The sequence below is a fragment of the Heterocephalus glaber genome, unplaced genomic scaffold, assembly GCF_053883595.1.
Source record: "Heterocephalus glaber isolate CG9 unplaced genomic scaffold, H.glaber_assembly_v1.0 deba00001104, whole genome shotgun sequence".
Taxonomy (NCBI): domain Eukaryota; kingdom Metazoa; phylum Chordata; class Mammalia; order Rodentia; family Bathyergidae; genus Heterocephalus; species Heterocephalus glaber.
In genome coordinates this window covers 2,246,753-2,268,300 of record NW_028258193.1, presented here as the reverse complement: position 1 = coordinate 2,268,300, position 21,548 = coordinate 2,246,753, and the positions used below count along the sequence as shown (strand labels likewise).

General features: G+C 49.1%; 1 protein-coding gene across 5 annotated transcripts in view; it reads left to right on the top strand.

The window, feature by feature from the left end:
* Positions 1-21,548, top strand: part of Csmd1 (CUB and Sushi multiple domains 1) — a 1,515,607-nt gene that overhangs the window by 1,009,116 nt on the left and 484,943 nt on the right. For all 5 annotated transcript variants that reach the window (XM_087210084.1, XM_021248185.2, XM_021248184.2 and 2 more), the window contains one exon: positions 8,216-8,293. In XM_087210084.1, coding sequence (XP_087066210.1) covers positions 8,216-8,293 — 78 coding nt within the window. The remainder of the gene's footprint in view (positions 1-8,215; positions 8,294-21,548) is intronic.

Genomic DNA, 21,548 nt, shown 5'->3' with positions numbered 1-21,548 from the left:
ATGATCTCCATCAAACAGGTGAGGACCTGGCTCACCCACCGAGTGACAGTCTAATGAGAGCCAGGACGCCTCTGAGGCCCGCAGCTGAACCTCAGGCCCACGCTGCGGGAGCAGGAGGCTTTCCAGTCAGGAGGCTCCTGGCTTCTGTAACCGTAACCCTGGAAATGCTCCAGGAGCGAGGTCAGTCCTGCGTCTTCAGTGCACCCGAGTCTCGGCGAGGCCCTGGCGTCCTGCAGGATGACGCCCAAGATGAGATGCCGTTCGTCGGCCTTGCTGCGTGGCCTAGGTCTGCACTGTGTTCTCAGAGTCTCCAATTCATCGCCGTCTCTGGGAGGGGCGCACTGTCCTTTTACTTTCGGGGGTCCCTGGAGTCAGGTTTCCCAAAGCCTGTCACGTGGTATCAACCCGCACTACGCAGTGATGGGGACACGATGACCACGCCTTGCCAGAGTTTCCATCCGGTGTGCGCAACACGGAGTGCGACGCACGAGCTAAGCTGGCACAGGCGCAGTGGCCGGGTCTGAAGCACAGCAGCCGCGGTGAACAAGGGCGGCGGGGCTGTGGCCGGGCCCTGGGCTCCTGTCTCCCGGTGCGGGTTCTAAGTAGAAGCGGCGCGGGCCGCAGTAGCAGGACAGAGTCAGCGTGGCAGCGCATGCGCCTGAGCCGGCCGGCGGCGCACGCGTGCTGGTGCTGACGAGGGCACGTCTGCACGTCCACAGGAAGGCGTGGGGTGCGTCGGCAGCGTGCACACGAGAGCCAGCGCTGCGCGGAGCCGCGGCCGGCATCGCCCTGGTTAGTACAGAGCAAAGGCCACAGAGGTGTCGTCCCGCCGCCTCCGTGCTCCTGCGGTGCCAGAGTTCGGGACGCAGGGCCTGCCCTGCCCCAGCCACCCAGACCTGGGGGAGAGGGGATTGCAACCCAAACTCCAGCTCTGCCTCTAGTAGACGATGGAACAAAACAAGACGAAATGACACAGCTAATTTTAAAAAGAAATAAAGAAGTTTAAGGCCCAGGATTTCAGAAAATTTTGGAAGTGGGCCAGGGGCGGAGCTCTCTGGACGTCGGGGACGCAGCCTTTGCAGCACTGGACGCCTGTATGAAACTGCCGATCCCCTCGCCAGGACTTAGCTCTGCCCACCCGGTGGAAGAAAGTTAGCAACAGTGGGAGCAAAGCTGCTGACTCTGAGAACTGCAGACTAGGTGCTGGGGACTGGCGTCATCGGCAGTGGCTCTGGACCTGGAGCAGCACCCCTAGGCCATCAGTCACTGCCCCAAAGCTGCAGTCACCTCGGAGGATTCCAGGAACAGAAGACCCTCAAGGACGCCCAAGATGGGGTTACCCTCCCTGAGTGGCCACGCCAGGAGGGTGCTGAGGCTGTCCAGAGCAGGAGCCGTTGGTCATCCGGGCTAGTAGATACCCCCAGAGGACCAGCCCAAGCGCTGCAGCTGGGGTCACCACAGCTCCCCCGAGATGAGTGATTATGCACCCTCCTGTCCCTGTGCCCAGCCCCTCCTCATGGAAACCGGAAGCTCACCCCAGTATCCCTGAAGAGAGGGCGACAACTCCCAGCTCCCACCCTCCGCCCAGGGTAGCTGCACTGATTAAATTCCCTTCCTGCTTCACAGCTATTCTTTCTGTCTGCTCTTGGGGGTAAGTGGCCAGATCTGATTTGCTGGGACCCCGAGTCTGGCCCAGGACTCAGGTAACGAGATCACGTACCACACCATGCAGAACAGGGCAAGGAAGGCGTCCACGGCTTAGCAAGGACACTGCCTGGTGCACACACGTGGGTGACATTTGATCACTGAGTTCCCCCAACTTGGTTGTGAGTCTCGCTAAGGTTCCCTTCAAGGCCATCGTGACATCTCCTGAGGAGCGGAGGGGGGACACCCACGCCCGCACTCGCCTGGGGGCTGGAGCAGGCTGCCCTCCAAGGAGAAGACAGCACTACTCCCAGACTCCTGCGAAGCAACAGCCAGGCTCCCCACAGGATCATGTGTACACTGTGACAGTAATAGCGGATTGGCCAGCAAACATACAATTATTGTAAATATAAATGAAGTGAAGTAGCAGAGAGTCAGCTTTGCCCACTGTGTACTGAAAGCCGAAGTTGGCCGGGGCGCCCCAGTTCCCAGCGTCCTGCACCCGGCGGAGGGCTGGTCCTGCGGTCCGTGGACCCTCCGAGCAGGTCACTCCAAGCCTGAGCGGAGTGTAGGCGTGTGCTCAGCCGTATTCAGTGCTGCGTGCAGCTAACTCCTGTGGAGCGGTAAGTGCATTACCACAGTCCACTGACTTACTTTAGGGAAAAGTGCTCAAAGGAGTCGCAAAATGCCTGTACAGTTTACTCTTTATTCTGTAAAACGCCTATGTGTGCCTCCACCTCGTGTCCTTGTAATGCACACAGGATTGGAAATACGTAGGTGAATTCATAACACCAACTGTCTCCGGGTGATGGGCTTGTTCAGTTAATTTTGATTTGGACTTGATTACTTGGATTTTCCCAGATTTCCTTGAGTGCCTATCTAATACTATAATCAGCAGTAGAAGTGTCATATAAAGGAAACAGGACCAGCACTCTGTGATTTACTGCATGACGTTTGCTATAGAGAAGTTGGCATTAATAGATAATTAACCTAAGTTTAAGCAAATAACATACCAGCTTATTAAAAGTTGTCATAGGCAAATGTGAGTTGATTAATCAAATTCTGAATTTGAAAAATTTAGCACTACGGTAACATGTACTTACTGATATAGAGTTATTTAAGTTTATATCATACAGGAAGATGGACAGTTCAAGCCCACCCTGGGCAACTTAGCGAGACCCTGTCTCAAAATGAAAAAGTAAAAGAGAGAGAGAGACAGAGACAGGGAGGCAGGGCCAGGTCAGATGACACCACTGGGCCTTGTGAACCTGGAGGCCCAGGAGCCAGGGAGAGATGGGCAGGGTGGAGTCTGGGCCAAGGGTGGAAAGTGTCCGAAGGAGGAAGTGGCCCACTGCCCCGCTGGGCGCAGAGGGGGAGCTGAGGACAGACTCACCTCTGGCCCTTGCTGAGGTGTCCCCAGAATGTGGAGAAGACAGAGGACTGAGAGGGGGCAGGAGAAAGAGACCCCGGGGACCTTCCCTCCCTGGGCCCTGGGCAGAGAGGGGAAGGGAGCAGCTGAGGAGAGCAGACAGGGAAGGCTTCTGCTTGTCGGTTTGCAAGCCTTTCTGCCTGTTTTACTCCTTTTCTCTCCTATCTTAACTGAGAAAGGCGGGGATGGACCCCTTGTTTGTATATAATAACTGGACTGATCAAGCAGAAAAGAGAAGATTAGGCCCAGGAGAAGCGAGAGGTGCCGAGCAGGGGAAGCCCACAGTCCCTCCCAGCCTCCTCTGGACACCCAGGAGCGTGTGTCTTAGGCCACTGCGTAGGGCTCACGTGAGCCTCTGCAGAGGCCTTGGAGCGGGGCCGGAGGGGAGGGCTTTCCTCTTACATCATCCAGTCGTGGAAGTCCTTCCATGATAGCTTTCTTACGGATTAAGAATGTGTTTACAATATAGTGACCTGGATGTGTCTAACTTCTTCACTATAGACCACTGTATAAACAAGAAACATTAAAGGATTGGGAATCATGTCGTTGGATCTACTAGTGAAGCACCCAAGGACTTCAAAAGCAATCCCAACACTAATATCTGAAAGAATTCCTAAGACTGTGGTGTACATGCCCCTAGAAAAAAGCATGAGCTATCTAGCAAATGAAGGGATATAAGCAACCGCAGTATCTCAAGGTGTATGATTTTCACATTTATTTTTCCCTTAAAGGAAAAATATTAAAAGACTGTCTGGAATGATTCAGAAGAAATGTAGTTTCTATTTTCTGATAATAAAGGAAACATATCTTTCCAAAAATACCTATAAGCAATATCTGAAAATTCCATTTATCTTAATTCAAGAATAAATTAACAAATAATGGAATTTTAAATAAATCACATTTTCTTTGATATGTAAAAAGACAGTACACGCAGGCCTGTAAGCCCAGTACTCAAAAGGCTGAGGCAGGAGGATCACTGTGAGTTAAAGGCCAGCCCAAACTACAAAGAGAGACCCTCCCCCCCAAAAAGGAAGGAAAATAAGAACTTTTGTGGAACAAGATCTTTCTGACAATGAGAGAGACAGTAGACTCAGATGTGTTGCATACCCGTATTTCATATATATTATAGTACGTATTTAAATACACACATGCTCTTGTACGTATATATGTATCATGCTTATATTTCTACATATTTCCGAGGATTTCACTGTTATTATCATAAATAAGAATGAATGTTCTTTTGATGTATCACTTAAAGAGAATTTTCACCTAGAGAAGATTTCATAAAATTATGACAATTCTCTTAGTTAATAAGCCTAATAAACATGATTATACTTTTGATCCATTAATTTTAAATCCTGAATTTCACTTTAAATTGTCAGTGGTAGAAGCAGTTTCCTCTTTTGTTTGTGAGGCTTCTCAGTAGCTTCTGTCTTCCTGTTCAGTCAATTAAATACACCTGAGACAGTTTGCCTTTGCTTTCTTACCGGCAGGGCCTGGAGATTCCCACTGCGGGAGACGCAGGCTCAGGGACAGTGAGGCCTGTGGCTCGGGCGGTGCAGGGCGGGCAGGTGGGCTCCTTCCCTGGCTGCGTCCTCAGGAGCACCCCAAGGGCACTCAGGCCCGTGAGGACCTGTGAGAAGGCCAGGGTCCTCTCCGGGAGGAAGCTCCGCCGGGAGGGAAGCAGCTGCAGCCGCTTACTGATGCGCACACAGCAGCAAGAGCATCTCCGTCAATCCCGTGTAGCCGCAGTTTCTCACATTTTCAAGGCATCTACAGAAAGTCTGTTGAATCTAATCCCTGAGAGACTGTAGCAGAAGTAGCTGACATGCTAGAGGAAGGAAAAGTGATAAAGCACAAGAAGAGTGTTCCTTATGTCTACTTATTGGTGCACTTTTCAGCATTTTCTACCCTTAAAGCAAAATATTTCCTCAGAAATTCTCACTATCCTAAATGTTGTTACAGGAAAGGGGATTGATTATATCTATTCGCAGGTGCTTTTTGTTTGCTTCCTTTGTTTTGTTTTACCTTTTACCTTATGTATCTGTTTGTGATAAGAAAGCATACATTCAACCCGGTAGCTACTTTCAAGCACGTCCAGTAGCACACTAGTAACGGTAGTCCCTTCCCACAGTGGATCTCTTAAAGCCAACACTTCTAACCAAAGTTCTGTGTCCTTCGTTACACATTTCAACATCTCCCCAGCCCCACCACACCAACCACTGAAGTTGAGTTTGAGTTCTGAGACCTCATTTTAGCCTCGAAGGGACACGGCTTCTCGGACTCCAACTTCACACCTGTTACATCCCTCCTTACGCCCAAAAACAAAACCAAGGAGACCAGGGAGATGAGGAGGAGCCAGAGGAAAGGGGAGAGAGGTGGGGTGGGGAAGGAGATAGAAAGGATCAGGTTGCGATGGCTGTGGACAGATGGTCGTGCAGATTCGCCAAACAGCTGTGATTGCTGGGTATTGCAAATATATACCGATTAAGGAAGAAGAGAAAGACAGAGCGCAGAGCCTTCCGTTTCAGGAAAGACAGACAGTCAGACAGAAAGAAAGACAGAGAGAAAGAGAGAGAAAGAAAGAGCCTCAGCTGTTGAGAAAATGAAGCATATCCAAGACTTAAAGAAAAGATCATTAGTTGTGCTGAAAATAAATGAAGCTTGGAGGTTCTGACCTGGTGCATGTGAGATTAAACCTGAGAATTAGCGTCATCAAGAGAGGGTTTGTATCATTCGTTGCAGGACTGTGAAGGCCACCAAGCTCGAGTCTGTGACCGGGTCTAAAAGGGCAGGCTGAGACAGAGGGGTCTGCAGGGTGCCAAATCCGGGCATCTGCGGCTCAGCTCGGCTCCCCACGCTGTCTAGGGAGACTGGTCCGCCAGAACTCTCTCCGGCCAGCCCTGAGCAGTGGGAGAGGAGAGAAAGGAAGGAGCGGCAGAGGAAGAGGAGGGGGAAGAAGAGGAGGCAGGAGGAGAAGGACAAGCAGAGAGGAGGGGGAAGGAGGAGAGGGCTCCGGCAGAAGCCAAGCGGACGGATGCTGAGGCAGGCGAGGAGCTGAGTGTCACTGTCCTGCTCTGGCACGCTGCAAGGAAGCAGTGTTGGGCAAGAGAGGGTGTGAGGGCCTGAAATAGGCCGGAACGCGGTGAATCGGCAGTCCACAAAGGAGGAGTAGCATCTTATTGGAAAATAAGCAAATTAAAACCTCCCTTGGGAAATTCTAGCTTCACGGAACATCAAATACTTACTTGCAAAAGCATGGAATTTATTAGTTCATCAAATGGTCAGGTAGGCGCAGGGTTTCCAATACCCCGGGGCCCCGAGGGCTCCGCCGCCTTTCCCTTTCAGTTTCTGAGCGACTTGAGCTGTGTTTGTTTTACCTGTGTATGCTGGGCCCCATTTGCTTTGAGTGTTATGCTCTGCATTATCTCCTATTGATTCTCCTGTTCTTGTTTATTGTGCATTCATCTGGCCTCCCCTGAGTATCTCTGAGACACAGTGATTTCGGTACAGGGAACCAGGGCTGATGGGAGACACACATCCACCCATTTCCAGTTCAACTTAAAGCATCATTCTGGGGCCTTGCCCAGGGGAGCCCCCATGTGCCCCAACAGGACGAACGCAAGGGAGACGGGATTCTCGCTCTCGTGTTCCTGTCTCCGTGGGAGTGGGGTGTGCGTCTGTCAGCAAGGACCCTTGGATGTGGTCCTCGCTGACTGGCTGTGGGGTGGGGCGGGGCGGGCACAGTGAGTGAGCTGGCCCCAGTGGAGACTGGCAAAGCCTGCCACTTGGCGCCTGATCTGAGGGCCCTGCATCCTGAGCTCTGATGATAACCCGAGAAGACAGCGCCTGCTGTCCTAGCCGCCAGGTCTCCACCCGCGGGCACCTCCCCCAGTCACGCCAGGCCACGCTCCAGGCAGGTGACAGTGCGGCCCGTGGGGTGCCCTGCACAGGGTCGCCACAAACCTCCTCAGGTGCAGCTTCCCTGCATCAGGGAGGTTTCTCCCCTGGAACCCCGGACACAGTAGAGAACCTTCAAGTCAGTCACGGGACTGCTTTTGACTTCACGTTTCCAATCCTGCTTTTCAGGCGAGAGGTGGGAAAGGGTGGGCTGTAGCCTGTTACTCTCTCGCTCCTGAATGGTGTGAATCACACATGTCCATGGCTGACCTTTCCCTATAACTGATGCCAGTCAGCTCTTTTGCTCCTGGAGGGTCTTACCTAGCCTGCCCTGGGGTCCACGTGCTTCTCCTCAGGTGGCAGAGGCCCAGGTGGGGGCTCTCGGGAGTGGGGTGGGGGGGGCCTGGAATGCTGGGAGGAGGGCGCAGGCCCGGTGCTCAGTGCCAGGTGGAGTCGCCAGGGCTGCAGAGGAGCGGCCCAGGGCCCCATCAGGAGCGACGCCAGGGAGACACAGACCCTGTCACGTGCGTCTGCCCCACCCGGCTGCTCCAGGATACACAGATCCAGACCCCAACCCAGACACAGAGAGGCGTGTGCTCAGCAGGAAGGCGTGAGCTCCAGCGGGGCTCAAAGGGCGGGGCGGGGGTCCTGGGCACAGCCCCTGGGTGCCGGAGAAGCTGCTGCTCAGCTCTGTGAGCTCAGCTCGGACTCTGAAGCCAGGGCAGATTGCGCCCTGCTTGGCTGCAGAGAGGGGCTGGAGAATCTGGGGTGTCCCGTGGTTTATGCATGGCTGCTGGAGCAGGGCCCACATACACACACTGGCCACCAGGTGTGCAACTGTGAAGCTTCACCTGACTGAGTATGGGGTAAATGAGCAAGCAACTTGCTTTCTGTGTAGGGTTCTGTGAACAGAAATCTGAGGGAACTTTGGTCGCCGTGGACAGGTGGGGACAGCCCTGTGCCCGCAGGCTGGGGAGAAGACCGTGGCCAGTGCCTTCTGTTCCCGATGTGCTCAGGTCTGGGCGTTCCAGGCGCCCGCACCGGCGCTGTGGTGGACGCAACCCAGCTGCTCGCAGGCAGCCTGCCTTTAGCTGCTTGCCGGGCTGTTACTTCCGTGCTCGCCTCTTGACCCGGCAAAACCCTCTGTGCTCGGCTGCTGGGAAGTGCTAGGGCTGGGTTTCAGGGGCGGAGGCGTGGGCTGTAGTCTCCAGGCTCCCCTGACGCCTGCTTTCTCTCTTCCAGTGAAAAAGGCTATTGAGCTGAAGTCGAGAGGAGTCAAGATGCTGCCCAGCAAGGACAGTAGCCACAAGAACTCTGTCTGTAAGTGCGCGGTCTTCCTCGGGGGGAGGGCTGCGCAGAGGGCAGGCAGAGCGGGGCCGGGCTGCGGACTACTCCCCTCCTGCTCGCTTCCCTCCTTCACAGTCCCTCTGGGGCCAGGGCCAGGGGCACACAGACCGGAGGCGCCTCAGGAAGTAGGACCGGTGGGCCATTCTCCATGTGCATCTGTGCTCTGCCCATGGCCAGCGCCTGCTGGACTTGCAGGCCTCCCTGCCTTGGCCCTGTGCCCTGGCTCTGGCACGCCCCACCCCATACACAGGCTGGTGCCTGTGCCGCACCTGTGAAAATCTCCTCCATCGTCCACTGCCCAAATGAAAGACCTTCCGGTCCCTGCTGTTCCCTGGCTCTGCGTCGTGCCAAGCTGTCCCCTCCGGGACTGCGTGTGACCCCGCACAGCCTTGCTGGGGGATGCTTGTCCACCGACTCACGATGCAGGTGCTGTCTCAAGGCCCAGCTGCTCTCTTCCAGTGTGGTCTTTCTCCTGCACCCTACTCCTTCTCAGGCTGCTGCCCTGCAGGGCTGCCTTCTCCCCTGCTGCCACCTCTGCCTGGGACCCTGCCCCCTGGTCCCTGTACACTGGCAGCTTGGCTCTGCATATTTAATGCCCCCGTCCCCGCAGCCCTGAGGAGCAAGGTGCAAGACAGCACCTGACCCCGGGTCAGCGAACTGCGTTTGCTGAGTGGCCCAGCTGGTGCATGGGTCGCGCCTGTGGCACATTTTCCCATGCAGCCCGGGAAAACCACCCGAGCAGTGTGGCCCAGCCCTGCTCTCGGTGTCCCCATTTCAGGGACTCTTTCGACTTAGCGCCAGTACCCACTGGCATCTGGGCCCTGCCTGTGGTGCTTGGGGGCAGACAGGTGGCCCCAGCCTGAGGCCCCCAAACCCCGACTGCACATCTTGTCTCAAGGCCACCCCCCCATCAAGGTCTCAGCTGCCATTTCTTCATGAGAATCTTGGCCCCTGTGCTCCAAGTGAAGGTGGACTAAAGCGGGATAGAAATTACTGCGTGACTGGGGAAGCAAGAAAGGGTCCTTCATGTGAACACTGTTTTATTATCTTGTTACTGCTGGCTTGTGCTTTGGGATGCTCTGTGGAGTGGGAGTTACAGCTCACAATAGCATGGAAACTGTGCTTTATGGTCACAATGATCTGAAGGTCCTGTGGAAGCAGATGCCCTTATCTTAAATCAATTCCAGGCCCAATCGCAGGTCAGTGGGACCTGCTGGAGGGACACTAGGCGGGTATTAATCTGTCTGCATCTGGACACACTGGTTCATAATCACAGTCACAGTAACACAGCAGCCATTCACTCTGCACAAGACAGTGTTCTGTCTCGTCTCCACCAGGTGTTAAGCTGTTTTGTATGACGTCAGATTCAAACACTGAGCCTTCTAAGATCAGCCGCATGGTGGATGGAAACACGTGCTTCTGTGGAAGGCGTCACTGAGAGCACAAACTTCTGTGCTTCCTAGGAGAGGTTATGTAGCATTGAGCACATATAGCAATCGCCCAGATGCTGTGAAAGTGTCTACCTTATTGGAGGCCAAGTCTCCCCATTAGTGAAATGAAAATAGCCACTCGTTTGCAAGATTGTCATGCAGATAAAGCTGGTACCATCTGAAGCCCCTGTTCGGGTCCATGTGTGTAGTAAGGTAAGGGTGAGCGAGCTGGAAGGCGCACTTGGGAGCTTTTCCGTGCAGAAGTAGGGAGGCGGGGAGCCCGTGCAGTTGGCGTGAGCCCCAGGTGAGCCCTGACGGGGCTGATTTCCCCTTCAGCTCCTCTCTGTGCTCCGTGTGAGCGAGAAAGCCATTCCTGTGCTTCATGTGCGGGGGACCCTGCTGTGTGGGTGCTGCTGACGTTATCATTCGAGCCCTGGTCTGCGCAGAGGGAAATGCTGTGGCTTCATTGCGTCCCTTGTTCTTTACACAAGTGGGATGAATTCTGGTCTCCAGTGGGTCTGCAGCCCCCCAGCGAGGAGACCCAAGCACGCAGCAAAGGGCCTGGCGGGCTGGGACCAAGGCTCCTGCTGCTGCATGGCCACTTCGCATCTCGCCTCTGCTTGCTTCTCCCCTCAGGAGTGAGTCTCATGTTGGTCGTGGCCTTGCTTTGTGGGGCTCCTCGGGAGTGACACGGGTGGCCGTGGCCACGTCGGTTCCCTTCCCTTGTGGTGAGTCTCTGCTGTGAAAGGCTCCGTCCCCCAGTGCTGTTTGAGGGACGCCTGGCGGAGCAGACCGGTAACTGATGCTGATGCCGGGTGCCCATCCCAGAGCAGTGCAGGACCGTCCCTAGTGTGAGGAGCCGCAGCCTTGGGTGTCCTTTGCTCTTTGGATGCTGCTCCCCGTGTGATGCTAAGGACAGATGCCCTCACATGCTGTCGGCTGATTGCTGTACCTCTCTCCCTGTGATGGACAGCAGGACCTGGGGACTCGGCAGCTGTGACTGCTCACCCGACACGGGCCAGGACACTAGATCCAGAGCTCTTTAATACACAGCTGCATTTAGAATGCAGGGAAATCAAGCCATAGAATGCATTGTCTTAAAGGCCCTTCGGAAAAATAAGTGCAGGACATTATGAAATAAATGTGCTCAGAGTTCCCCTCCATTCAACTACTAACAGTTTATTCCCTTGCCCTTTGTTGCTTTGGGCAGTCAATATTTTCTACTTTGAAATAAATACCTGAAACATAATGATAATATTTCCAAGTTTCCATACAGTCAGTCTCGTTAATGTGGGGCAATTCATCAAGTGCCGTCTGTTGTAAGGACACTCAGTGCTTCTATTCCCTCTTGCTTTCCCTTTGGCTTGGACATAAAGACATGGAAGGGCACATTTTAAAATGTGTAGTTTTGTTTTTAGAGTCCTGCTGTGAAGGTGAGGACTCAAGCCTTTTCTGCAGCTAAGAATGCAGACACAGGCACAGAGTGTGTGCACTACCTTGCTAGAATGGCGGGGGCTGCCTAAGCCATTTTCTGAAATGCACCATTAGGAAAGATTTTTCTACCCACCCAGGCTCGTTCTGTATTTATCCCTCTATAACTATAATTTTTGTTTCCATAGTTTTAGTTTCCTTAGTTTGGAACAGTGAAAGAACAAATAAAATATACTAGTGGGGAATATTCTCTTGTATTTATGCTAAGAGGAGAGAGAAAATAAACCATGAACTCCCGGGAACAGGGTTGCCATGGGAGAGAGGGAAGCAAACCCGCCCTGCCCTGTGGAAAGTGGCCTTCCCATCCTCGCTTCCTGCTTGGGTGGGGCAGGTCAGGCTGTTGCTCTGGACTCTGATCCTGACCTCCCGTTTTCGTCTACACCTGGCTAGGCAGGATTGTCACACGCAGCTCTCGTGGGCGTGTCCTGCACGCTCCTGTCCCCCACTGTGGGGTGCAGAGCATAGTGCACTAGCAATGCTGTGGGCTCCCGACGAGCCCCAGGCAGCCCCTTCTCCCTCCCTCCATCACCCGCTCCTTCCTCAGTCTGAAATGGGTGCCAAGGGAGCCTCCTCCCTCTTCCTTCAGAACATTTCTCACAGCACCCCTCGTGCGGGGCTCCCCCTGGACACCCTGCCTGAGTCTCACACTCTGTGTGCATCCACGACTTCTGTCTTCTGCAGCTACCCACTCTGTTTTTGTTCACTTGTCCTAACAAATACACAGTTGTGTGTATTGTACACATGAACACGTCTTACTCATTGCTTGTAACCCGCCCCACCAGGACCTGGATGAGCGCAGCTGTCATTTTTCCATTTGGTTCTGGTCTCTTCCTAGTACTTCCGGGGAAGCAGCCATTGCTGGGAGCAGAGGGTGGGCGCTGTCGCGCTGTGGTGGTGCAGGGCTGTGCCTGGGTGCTCAGGATTTCTGTGCTGAGATTGCTGTGTTCATATCTTCACTCCTTCGGCAGCCATCACAGCTCTAGGGTGCCCTGGCACTGCTGTGGAGATGGTCCAAAGGCATTTCTGCCCCAGGGGAAATGACTGTCTTCCACCAGTGTCCCACAGTCCCAGGAAATACGTGTCCAGTAAAAAAAATTATATATATATAATATTATATATATTATATATGTGATATATATATATATTACATGAACAGTTATGTACAGACAGCAATATTTGTTGAAGGCTTACTAAAAGTAGAAATTCATGATCTTCAAATTGTAAGTACAGTAGTTGATAGCATACAGGAATCCTCAGAAGCAACCTTGAACGTAGGCACCATGCAACTCAGTCTCTTTGGTGGGCCTCTTCAAGGCTGAGCTTTTGAATGCTGTGTTTACAGACATTTGCCAGGTAATGATTAGCTGGAACGTAGGCCTATTCTCGAAATCATGAGGAGACTATGAAAGACTCCGAGAAAATCAAGTAATCCATCAGTGACAATGAAACGCAGTCGTCTTAGGCCACTGCACCCTCTGTGTGGAAGGAAGGAAGGAAGGAGGGAAGGAAGGAAGGAAGGAAGGGGAGACAGCAGAGGAAGAGTCTCTTTATTTCTGCGTGTGTCACGAGGCACTGCGGCCACTGCCATACTGAATTCTGGGCTGGAGTCAGGCGGGAAGCACTGTGCACTGAGCTGACCCCCCACCGCACCGCGGAGGAGTGCATCCCTCACCAGCTCCATCTCAGCTGTGTTTGCTCTCAACGAGGTCACTGGAGGAGCTGCCCTGGTGCTTGAGCAACCCCCGGGGCACAGTCGGGACCGGGAGGCGGGCGTGGAGATTAGAGGGGGCCTGGCCATGCTGAGTGAGCCTGGCGACAGATGCCACGGGGCTCTGACCCGGGACTGTGCAGGGGACAGAAGTCACTGCTCTTGCAATGGGACCAGCTAAATGACAGTTTATGCTCTGAAACCTCACTTCAGAAATCATCCACCATGGGGGTTTTCATCAGGCTGTGGTTTCTCCGGCAACCAGAATATTGTTCTATTAATCCTCATGTGAATGATTTTCAATAACTAGCATAATTTGCTCTCTCCATCTATGGAAGTCACACTTGGTATCGTAACGATGCCATCCAAGGTCTGACGCTCACGAGTAAATGGTTGGGAATGCCTCTCGTCTTCAGGGCTAGTTCTGAGGGGACACTACTCTGCCTTCGGCACCGTGATGTACCTGAACAGTAGTAGCCCCGTGTGATTTGTCTTCTGGCTTCAAAGAGAGGTGTGACTGGCAATGCAGGTACAGCATTTCCAGCATGCAGAGCTTCAGATCCACGTTGACTCCATTTCCACATAGGGAAAATAGTATCTCAGCCTCTGACAGCTGTATAAAGGTTTAATAAAACAAGAATAATGATCACCCCGATCTGTTATGTTACATAAACCGTAATCATGAGGAGCTTTGCAAACGTTAAAAAATCTTCCATCTGTTGAGAGTCTGTTGAGAAGCATAAAGCCAGACAGGGCCTGAGTGGATCCCACAGGGTGGAAATGAATCCCAATCCTAGTAGAGAGTAAAATGCCTTTTCCATGGCTTCAGCATACAATCACAGAGCCTAACTGATTAACTAAGGACAACAGCTCACTTTGCAGAATGACTGGGGATGATTGTGTTTCTTCCCCCAGAGAACAAAGGAGGAAAACCTAGAGACTGAACAGACATGAAAGAATAGTGTACATCTTACCGCCTCCGTGGCTTAGTTTTTCAGAAGCTTCAACATATCATATAAGCTTTCATCAAATTTCACAAAATAATATAATCTTCTTATATAACTGAATAAGAAAAATTCTGAAGCCATGGAGGACCACAGGATGGCTGGTCTTTGGTGTCAGTGCCATGCAAGTAACTGCTGTATGGTTGCAATTGAATCGTCTTATACAATCAAACCATTATTGGTGCATAACTTCAGTAAGAAACTCTGAAGACTAAACTAATTAATCACTGTAGCTTCTTCAGCAATTAAATGAGATTTTGCCATTTTATACACAAGGAAACCAAGTCAGCAAGATAAAGGAATAAGCCTGGCTAGCAAGGTAGATAAGAAGATTGGATTTAAAAATCAAGAAGTACTCAGCTGAACGAGGGAAACTGAGAAAAAAACAACCAAGTCCCTAAAGCCTCATCATTTTGTTTAGAACATATTAAAGGTGTAAAGCAAGAGCTGAAAATGTGTTCATGTGTTTGTTTCATTAGACTGCTTATAGAATTACAGAATCACGAAAACTGAAACTGAAATTTCCTTTCATTGCTGTCTGACTGTGGGGAGGAGCCAGAAGCCACACAGTGCCAGGCCCGGTGATACGGTGGGTGGGGTCCCAGTGTCATGTACGTTTTCACCTGCTGCCTTTCTGTTGCATGCACTTGGAGGCAGTGTTCACTGCACTGTTGATGACACTTTGTATTCTGCGGGACGTGAGTGGCAATTATGTGTTTTATTTTAAAAGCTTTAAACTTAAACCTTCCTGTATACCCTGACTACCCCTTGGAGACGCAGACGGGCCATCACCGCAGGTTAACTGTGTGGGGTCTTCGCAGCCACACTTCTCTTCCACCTGGCTACTGCCATCCCCTTCTCCATGTCTGTACTTTCATTATTTTGGGACATCACGTAAACAGGGTTGTGTGAGATAAAAGTTTTTGTGATTGGCACTGTCACTATGCACAATTCCTTGAGGCCTTAAAATTATCTCACAAATCTGAGGTTCCTTTTTGTGATGGGCCAGCACCCTGTAGCATGAATGTGTCATGGTTTTTTAAATCACTGACCCATTGAAAACTGCTGGATTGGATCATTGGCTAAAATCATTCGTGTACAGGGTTTTGCATCCACATACGTTTTCATTTTTCGATAGATGCCCACAAATGTAATTTCCAGGTCATATGATAATTTATGTTTTTAAGAAATTACCAAATTAGCTCTCCTGGACGATGTACCATTTTACATTGCCGTTAACAGAGTATGTGTAATCCAGTTTCTTAACATCCTTACCAGCATTTGGTATTATCGCTTTTTTTTTTTAAATTTAGCTATTCTGATGCGTGGGTACTGATGTGTCCTCATGTTGCTGGTCTTCATTTTGCTTTTCCTTAATGACTAATATTAAACATTTATTAATATGTTTACTGGCAATGTGTACCTATCCCATTGAAATGTTTATTCATATGTTTTGTCTTTTTCCTGTTTGAATTACTTTTTCTTGTTCATTTTTGAGCATGCTTTCTATATTCTAGATACCAACCATTGTCAGGAGTGTAGTGTACAAATATTTCCTCCCAGTCTGCAGACTGTCTTTTCTCCTTTTCCAAAGCGTCTTTGGAAGAACCAAGTCTTATCTAGCAGAGAGATTTTAATCTAAGACAAAACAAAACAAAAAAACCCACGTAGATTTGGATTTCTGTTAAAATCAGAAGAAGGTAGCAACACCGGGCCTACAGAATCAAGCAAGGCATAAAGACCCCCCCAGGAAATATACGGGAGCAAGGCGGCCCCGTCAGAGCCCCGTGGCCCTCACAGGTCACAGCCCTGTTCATACGTGCACAACACGTGTGCCAGACGCAGAACAGTTGGGGCAGCGTTGTGGGTCCTCATCCCGAGACCCCACTTCCAGGAGCTCAGAGAGTGGATTCATCTAATAATCATGGATCTTTAGCTATAGCAATGCAGTATGTAACTCAAGTGATACAGAGCAAAGGAAATGTATTTTAAGAATTCTTATAGGTTTTTTGATAGTCTCAATCTTTAAATTCTAATTTGTTCCAAACATTTGGGATTGAAATGGACAGTTCTGTTTCTCCTATTGACTGTGTTTTATCTGCAAAGGGAACGAAGCTTAAGGCAAATCATTAGGTTTATATGATATTAGTTTTTAACTTTCAAAAGTGCTCACCAGTTTTCACTGGTCATGCTAATTCGATTAAGTAAGATAACTGAATTGCAGCAAATGATTACTTGTTACAGGAGGCATTTGGTCACATCCCTGGAGTTCAAGGTATTTATTTTGCAAGGAGAAACAGATGAGAGAAGCACTCAGTGGTAGAAGAAGCAAAGAGGTCTTGCTTTAAGATTCGTGCAAGTGTGTGACAGGAGATCAGCTAAGATTAACAAATCAGATGATTAGTCAGGTGCTTGGAGATAGAAATACCATGTTTTATGAGTACTGTGTTACAGTAATTATTAGAATTCTTCCAAGGAGTTTGATTGGCTTATTTAAATTGCCTTTCCTACAGTTTGAACTGTCAGCTTGAAAGGCACATGAAATAGCATAAGCCACATGACGTCCAAATAAGATGCTTTCATTATTGAAAATCACGACTTTAAGTAAAAACGTCAAGTTTGGTAATACGTATGAAATATTCCACAGTGAATACCCAATCAAAAGCTCTCTCGCTTTTCTGTGCGAATGTGCACATGACAGGTCTTCTAGGGGTCTGTCCTCACGCCTAAAGACAACCACATATATTTAATCCACTTTTGGAAAAGGAGGTTTTCTGTGTAATACTGAAATGAGTGCAAATCAATAGAAGAGTATCACATGCGCTTGGTGACTAAATCATGTAAGGATACTGAGGCAGTTTTTGTGTGGTAGAAAAGTACTACTATATATTGACAAAATCTTTGCCATCAGTCACTAACCAAAATCCAGATTGTCGAGTTCGCATGTGCTCAGAAAAGGTTTTGACTATATTTATTCCTTGGATCAAACTCTCATATCATTGACTTTCAGGTCCAGTTTTTTTGGTTTTGTTTTGTTTTCAGTTTTTTGAGGCAGAGTGTCACTATGTAGCCTAGGCTGGCCTGGAACTCTCAGAGATTCTCCTGCCTCAGCCTCCCTAATGCTGGAATTATAGATGTGCTCCACCATGCCCAGCATTTCAGGCACAATTTTCTAGCATCCTTTTAAAATTGTCTATAAGTATTTTTTACTTAATTTTCATTTTGCATTACATGCTATTTACTTAAAATAGTATTATTTCAGTATTAACTTAGTATTTCTGGAAGAATAACTCCCAGTTCTATTTGCATTTTTCCACTGTGAATGATGGACTAAAATTATGACCTGTTTCCCTAGTATTATTAAACTTCAAAACAGTAATTTTCTTTTATCTGCTGGAAAACAAATGAGCAAGTATTCCATTATTCCCTCCTGCATGTAGGATAAGTTCTAATTATGGCAAGATAAAACTAAACTTTTCTCACGATTTTCACAGTAATATTCAATCAGTGAAGAGATTAGCTCAAGTACACTTTATTAACATGATGCTTAGCATACAGGAGAATTCCAGTTACTCCTTTTTGTTTTTTACTTAAAAAACAAAAGCATTTCTTAAAGGAGGTCAAGTATTTTGGGGCAAAGACATCAATTTGAATATTCTGCGTAAGAACAGTCTTCAAAGTTTGATTGCACCTATGGGACAAATCAGTTTGACATCTACCTGTTCTTTTTGTTTGTTTGGTTGTATTGTTGTTGTTGTTTTGTTCTCTTGGTCTTCTTTTTTAATTCTAATTTTAATTAAGTCAGTGTTTTAGGGCAGCATTAAGCCTGGCCCTGGAAACTGCTGGCCTTTGCACCGTTTCCTGAGCAGAGGGGTCAGGCAGTGGAAGCCTGGACTTTGTTGCCTTTTCATCTGCCTTATTCTACTCAGAATGAGCGCACTCAGCTTCCCCCGGGCATCTGTCCCACCCCAGCTTTTCTGGCTCCGGTTGGTGCCCAATGTCCCGTTGCCCACGTGTAATCGTGCCCGCCTTTACCCACCGAGAGACGTGTCATCTCGGTGCTTGCCAGTTCTGACAGCTGTGAAAACCTGCCTCAGCACTCCTCCTTGCACAGGTTTTGCTGCGGACCTAAATTTTCAAGCCTTTGGGTGAATGCCAAAGAATGCATGGGGACCATGTGGTGAGACCATGTGTGGGTTTTTTAAGAAACCACCACAATGTCTTTGTAGGAGGCTGAACACTGTGTCTTCCTGGCACCCAGGGGTGTCCGGCGGACTGTTGCCTGCTCACCAGCACCCAGAGTAGCTGCTGTGCTGGGGGGGATCCGCCCCTTAGGCTGGTTCAGCCTCCAACTGCCTGGGTCCCATCTTTGCATGTGTGTGAGGACGACATCTGTTCCTTCTCTGGAACTTGTCTGTCAGGTCTTCTGCCCACTTTTAATTGGGTTTTATGATTATTATTATTATTATTATTATTATATTTTGCTAGTAAGTTCTAAGAGTTCTTTCCCTATTTTGAGTAACTGTTGTATATTTTGCAAATATTTTCCTGTCCTTGGCTAGCATCTCATTCTTGGGACAGTGTCTTGCAGAACATGTTTTATTTTAACATAGTCCAACTTACCATCTTTGTGCATCTGTTGTGCCTTTCTTTTGTATCTATCATCGCCAACCAAGATCATCTTAAGTTTTTGGGTTTTCTTCCTGGAAGCTTTATAGCTTGCATTTTAATTTAGACCTATGGTCTATTTTGGGTTAATTTTTGTGGGGATGTAAGGTCTGTGGCTAGAGGTATACATTCTTCGGTTTGATTTTGTTTGCTTTTCAGTTTCAGTGTGGCAGTTCAGTTGTTCCAGCACTGTGTGTTGAGTAGATGCACTTTACTCCACACTGTCCCTTGGTTTCTCTGTCAAAGAATGGTGGATTCTATTTCTTGCATCTCTGTTCGGTTCCATTGAGTTTTTGCCTCGTCTAGGTTGCTATTCATTACAGTGGCCTCAATTTTTCATGGTGTGTCAGAGTCTATGTCATGGTACAGGTGCACTGAGAAATTTTTCAGTGTAAATTTTTCTTAATTAAAGATGAAGGAGAAATGCAGAGTGACCTAGAGATATCTTGCTGATACCCTTAAATTTCACATCACTGGGAAATTTCTGATTTGTTTTCCCATGGGGCTTTTTAAAAGTACTTCATAGCAAAAATTATAACTATACATAACTGCACATATTCAGCAAGGAAATGCATTGTAACAAAGTTATGCATATAGTATGAAAACCTTTTTTAACAATCCTGAATGGAAATCACGATCCCCATTGTACATGAGGAAAGAGATGTGTAGGCTGAGTAGTTGGTCTAAATTCCCATGACAGATCTGCCATCTAAATCTGAACCCAGGACCCAGAGGGAATGTCGCTCAGTGGTGGAGTGTGTGCTTAGCATTGGTGATGACCTGGGTTCAATGCATAGTACCAAATAAATGGATGGTAGATGACGACAGATGATAGATAGGTGGATACTAGTACATAGATGATAGGTTGACAGACAGATAAATAAATGTAGATACTGAATGCAAAGCTCCTCTAAAGATACATTTTTCCTTCTTTGTAAATACGACTAGATGACTAAAGCTTCTATGGACATTTTAAAGAGTTAACACATTTAAAATCGGTGCTTTGTTTCTCTATTGAATCCCATTTCAAAACAGAGAAACAATATTTATGCCTCTGGGTAAAAGTGTACTGTTGTGTCCATTCACTCATCCATGCACCAGATTTGCATGGTGTTCAAGCTATGCCTGGTCTGGAGTGTGTTTTCATTTTGCCTGAATGTAAGCTACAGCAGTGAGGCAAAGCAGATGAACAGACTGAGTAGTGTTCAGTGGTTCCTGTACCCCAATCTACGAGGTGAACAAAAAGATCCAGTCACTGAGCAAAGACAAGCCACAGGTTCTGCTAAGAATCTCCTTAGGACTGGGCTAAGGCATGAGCATGGGTGGAAGTGGCAGCAGGGGAACAGCAGCAGAGCTGCTCCGGGGCCCCGCAGGCCTGAGGAGGTTTCTAATTCACCAGGGTTTGTGACGGAGAGGAAACAGCCCCTGGCAGCAGGCAGTGGTTTCTGCCTGCCTTGTAAGCTGGGCAGTGTGACACGTCAGGTTCCACAGTGCAACTGTTTCTGGTCTGACAAAGAGCGAGAGCAGGCAGGACAGCCACAGGTCCACGCTGCCCAGTGGGTGTGGCCTCCTCCTGCCCTCCAACAGGGGGAAGCGGCTCAGAGCACACAGCTCCTGTGCGCCTGTGTCGTCCTGGTGCTGGACAACACGGGTGTTCTCTGTTTGACACTGCATTTCCTCATAACTCATCTTTGGATTGTGTTGTCAGCTGTAGGTTTATTATAGTTGAAATTACTTGTTAAATTTTATATAGCTTTGTTGCCTTATTAAGACCTGATTCATACACTGTGTTAGTGTAGTCGCAGATAAGCATGACCATCGCCACTGTTTTCAAACATTTCTCTCCCCAAAAAGAAGCCCTGCACCCTGCAGCTCCCATCCACACCCCTAAAATGCCCCTGATAAATTTACTGTCTTCCAGATTTCCTGTTGTGGATATTTCGCAGGACCACAGGTGGTCTTTGGGACTGGTCCCTTCCCTTAGCAAAATTTATAGAATTTATTTTTAAATAACATACACAGGCTGATAAAAAATACAATGTGTGTGCAAATTAAAATATCATTACAGTAAGAGGCACATTGCCATTAATGCCTCTCAGAATACCACGCCCTTCAAAGACCCTTCCCCAAGATTTCTGCCACTTTCCAGAGCAGTCCTAGAGTCCCCTTCCCTGAAAGTCTTTACAAAGTGTGACAAGAAAAGTTCAGTGAAAGCTGCTGCCGAGCACATCCCACAGAGAGCAGGCGCCTGATTCCTGACCCTGCATCCTCGTCCACCTCATTGGCCCCACCGGCACAGCGATTGCTGGCTCCTCCCCACAGCCAGATGACCATGAAGCATACATGTTTCGAATCGATTCAGGACACCGCCTCTAAGACACCTGTGAAGAGGACGTGCAGAGCTGCTTCAGAAAGTGTCAAGAACAACGGGCTGAGTGCACTCAGGGCAAGGGGAGGACTGTAAGGAGGATTCGTGGCAATGTGCTTTTTACTACAAGCAGTGAACAGTTAAACACAGCTTTGATTCAAAATAAAGGAAGGTTCAAGGCTTAAAAGGCGGAGAAAAGGAAGATAAAGGAAAGAGTGAAGAAAAGAGAAGACAGGAAGAGAGGCATCCGGAAGGCAGGACAGAGCACTGCAGAAACGACAGCAGCTCCGGGAGACTGGCCGGCCCTGGGGCCGACGGTCACTGTCCGCTGTGTCCTCCTAGATGCTGTCAGCTGGAAGCCGCTCAGCCATGATTGACAGGTCGCATCTGTCCCACTCAGGTCACTTGGGAATTCCTCTTCCAGCCTCCTCTGTTTGGAATCTTCCTAATGGGCAGGTTACCCTGTCTTTCAGCCAGCCTGCATATTTCCCTGATCTCCAGCATCGCAGGGGCCTGGGGCTGGGGTGATTTGTTGGGTAGAAAAGTAGCCAGGAAAATA